We start from the raw sequence: 3,851 nt of genomic DNA on the forward strand, positions 1-3,851 counted from the left end.
TCATTAAGCATCTTCCATTTCCGAATAGCCAATCCGGCCAAAGTTCCACGAGATTTTTAGCTTAAGGTATCTGCTACCATATTTGCCTTGCCCGGATGATACTGCAAATCAAAATTGTAATCTTCTAAAAATTCAACCCATCATCTCTGTCTGTTATTCAAGTCCTTTTAGAAGAAAAGGTACTTAAGACTCTTGTGATCCGAGAATACCTTGAATCTCTCACCATACAAATAGTGTCTCCAACACTTCAGTGCAAGCACGACTGCCGCCAACTCCAGATCATGAGTAGGGTAGTTGTACTCTTGAGTCTTTAATTATCGAGACCCATAAGCCACTACTTTACCATCCTGCATCAACACACATCCCAACCCATCACGTGAAGCATCACAATAGATCACATAACCCAAGCCACGCTCAGGTATCACCAATACTGGAGTTGTAGTCAATTTTGTCTTCAGCTCTTGAAAATATGACTCACAGGCTTCATTCCACACAAACTTGATTCCTTTTCGGGTCAATCAAGTCATAAAAGCTGCCAAACGGGAGAAATCTTTCACAATAACCCGCTAGACCAAGGAAACTCCGGATCTCAAAAACATTCTTAGGTTGTTCCCAATTCAAAACTGCTTTAACCTTTGACGGATCAACTGACACTCCTCCTTCCGAAACAACATGCCCCAAAAACTTCACCTCTTGTAGCCAAAACTCACACTTCTCATATTTGGCATACAATCGGTGCTCTCGTAAAATCTGCAATACAATGCTCAAATGGATCTCGTGCTCTTCCCAAGTCCGAGAATACATAAGAATGTCATCCACGAAAACTACCACAAACTGGTCTAAGTAATCGTGAAAGATGCAGTTCATCAAGTCTATGAATGCCGCAGGTGCATTAGTCAAGCCAAAAGGCATAACAAGGAATTCATAGTGTCCATACCATGTATGGAACACTATCTTCGGGATATCCTCATCCCTAACCCGCAACTAATAATAGCCAGACCTCAAATCAATCTTCGAGAAACAACTGGCTCCCCTCAACTGGTCAAATAAATCATCTATCCTTGGCAAAGGATACTTGTTCTTAATGGTGGCATGGTTCAACTTCCGGTAATCAATGTACAACCTCAAAGAACCATCTTTCTTCTTAGCAAACAAGACCGGTGCGCCCCACGGTGACACACTCGTTCTGATGAAACCTTTCATCCTCAAATCATCAAGTTGTTTCTTCAACTCTTCCAACTTAACTGGCGCCATACAATATGGTGCCATAGAAATCGGCGCGGTACCGGGCATCAAGTCAATAGTAAACTCCACTTCTCGGTGTGGAGGCAACTTTGTCAAATCCTCTAGAAATATATCGAGAAAATCACGAACTACCTCCAGATAGTCTTCTCCCACAACTTCATCTTCCTCGGCTAGAAGACTAGCCAAGAAATAATCACCATGACTCCGCCCATGAACTCCATAAAATGATGAAATGTGGGAATCACTCTGATCTCCTACAAAAAAGAAACAATTTCCCTCAGGAGTGCAAACTGTAACTCTACCTCTGAAACAATCAATCGTGGCACGAAAGAAAGCTAATCAATCCATCCCGAGGATGACATCAAAGCTAGTCATCTCGAGGAGGATAAGGTCAAACACGAAAGTCCGCCCGGCTATCATAATGGAACAATCCCGTACAACTCGATTCAAGGACATCGAAACCCCAACTGGCGTATCAACACACAACGCCCTATCCATAAGACTGATCTCTAACCCCGATGCAAGTGCAAATGATAATGAAATAAAGGAATGAGATGCACCAGAGTCAAAAAGAATACAAGCCCAAGAACTAAACATTGGAAAGATACCTCAAAGAACTGACGGTCCAGAAGATGCATCAGCCGGTGTAAGTGTAAAGACACGTCCCTGCAGTGCCTGTGCCTGAGAACTGCCACCCTAAAGACCGGACTGCTGCACTGGCACAGTAGGAGCATCCCTCCTAATGGATCGTGAATCCTGAGAAGACATAGCAGGCTGTGGTGGTGGCGGTGGTCTAAAACCTGACTGAACTGTAGTCGACTGTGACGGCCTCTGTCGTGACCTTCTACCACTACCGGTGCTTGCTCCCTGACTAGGACAGTCTCAAATCAGTGACCCTACTGGCCATACCCATAGCAAGCCTTTGGAGCTGAAGAAACTAAAGATGATCTCATGGGACAATTGGACTTGTAATGCCCAGGCTGCTGACACTGAAAACAAACAATTCTACTTCTGTCAGGCCTAGCTGGTATAGGAGTGGTAGGAGCAGATCATGCGGACTGCTACCCCCGAAACTGAAACGAACCACCCTTGTTCTTCTTCCAAGAAGATCCTTCTAAAGATGGCCCTGCACCTCTCTTTTGCTTCCACTGTTCCTTCTTGCATCCTTATCTTTGATGTTAGCCTCAAGCATCAAAGCCCTCTCTACTACTTCAGAATAAACCTTGATAAACTGTGCCATTATCAACGACCTCATTCTGTCATGAAGACCGGAAACAAATTTCCTAGTCTTGTCAACTTCATCTCTCACCATTTCTAGAGCAAAGCGAGAAAGTGAGGTGAACTTGTTCTCATACTCTGCCACTGACATATTGCCTTGGATAAGGCCAAGAAACTGGTCTTTCAATTCCCATCTTTTAGAAATCAGAAAATACTTCTCGTAAAATAATTCCTTAAACTTTTCCCAACTCATTTCTTCCACCTTATGCCGATTCATAGCCGTCTTCCACCAAAGTTTGGCATCCTTAGCAAACTTGTAAGTAGCTAAGATGATCTTTAAGTGATCCTTTGTCGCATCCATTGAGGTTAATTGAGTCTCAACTTGATCCATGTAGTCGTCTGCTACCATTGGATCTGTACCGCCCTCAAACATTAACGGCATTAACTGAGAACACCCCTTAATGATCTTAAGACGCTTCTAAGCTGGCGTCTCCTCTGCCTGGACTACATGTTGTGGTGACAGCTAGGGCTGAGCAGCAATTGTTTCCCTCAAGGCACTTTGCAACAAACGATTCAACTCTAGTCCCGCAGAACCTTCACCCACTTCTACGGGTGCTTCAACATTATCCCTCCTTGTGGGGACACCTCTCGGGGGAATCAAATCTCTAAGAAGTGTGTCCTCATCATTTAGCTCCTCCGAATTGGAGCTGGATGTCACGCCCCGCCTATGGAGGTTGTGCCACGCAGGTGACCTGCAGACGCTGAGGAGGACGCTGCATGACAATTGCATGGCGAGTGGAGTTTCCAGAGTCTTCCGGAGTTGTCTAGAGTTGTGTGAAAGATTCTAGATATGTGTAGAATATTCTAGAGTTCTCCAGAATTGTGTGGAGTAGTATGGAGAGTTCTAGAATGTTGTAGATACTAGTAGATAAGTATGGAAGTGTGAAGAAAGTGGGAGAAGATTCTAGAGAATTGATCTCCACTGCTGGATAGAATGCATCCTAGCCATCCATTAGGGATGGGGATGCTTGTAAATAAGAGTAGGACTTCATTTTGTAGCCAACAAGTCCTAGAGTGAGTCTTGAGAGCCTTGTAGAGAGCTTGAGTGCTAGCCTTGTACAAAGCATTCTTTGAAGTAATAGAAGTGTTATTTCCTTGCCAACTTAAGTGCCTTAGTGTGTGTGAGTGTGCAAGCCAAGTGAGGAGAGGGCGAGGGCGAGGGCAACTACAACACTAGTAAGCGCACGAGGGGAGTGTGGTGGCTAAGGTGTGCACGGGAGTTAGGCTGACCAAGTACTTGCGAGAGTGGAAGCAACGTCTTGGTGCCGCACGGGAGCAGCTAGAGTGGTGCTGAAACTCTAAACCCGTGACAGTTGGTATCAGAGCCA

General features: G+C 44.8%; 1 protein-coding gene across 1 annotated transcript; it reads right to left on the reverse strand.

The window, feature by feature from the left end:
- Positions 1–1,941: 1,941 nt before the first annotated feature.
- LOC132282258 (uncharacterized) lies at positions 1,942–2,905 on the reverse strand. Its single transcript, XM_059783865.1, has 3 exons — positions 2,601–2,905; positions 2,378–2,501; positions 1,942–2,112 (listed from the first exon to the last, which is right to left on the reverse strand). The coding sequence occupies exons 1-3, from the start codon at positions 2,903–2,905 to the stop codon at positions 1,942–1,944; spliced, it is 600 nt and encodes a 199-aa protein (XP_059639848.1).
- Between the last annotated feature and the right edge of the window lie 946 nt (positions 2,906–3,851).

Source organism: Cornus florida, unplaced genomic scaffold (assembly GCF_030987335.1).
Source record: "Cornus florida cultivar Cherokee Brave unplaced genomic scaffold, ASM3098733v1 CherokeeBrave_3.0.0_Hap2_Chr11, whole genome shotgun sequence".
NCBI classification, from domain to species: domain Eukaryota; kingdom Viridiplantae; phylum Streptophyta; class Magnoliopsida; order Cornales; family Cornaceae; genus Cornus; species Cornus florida.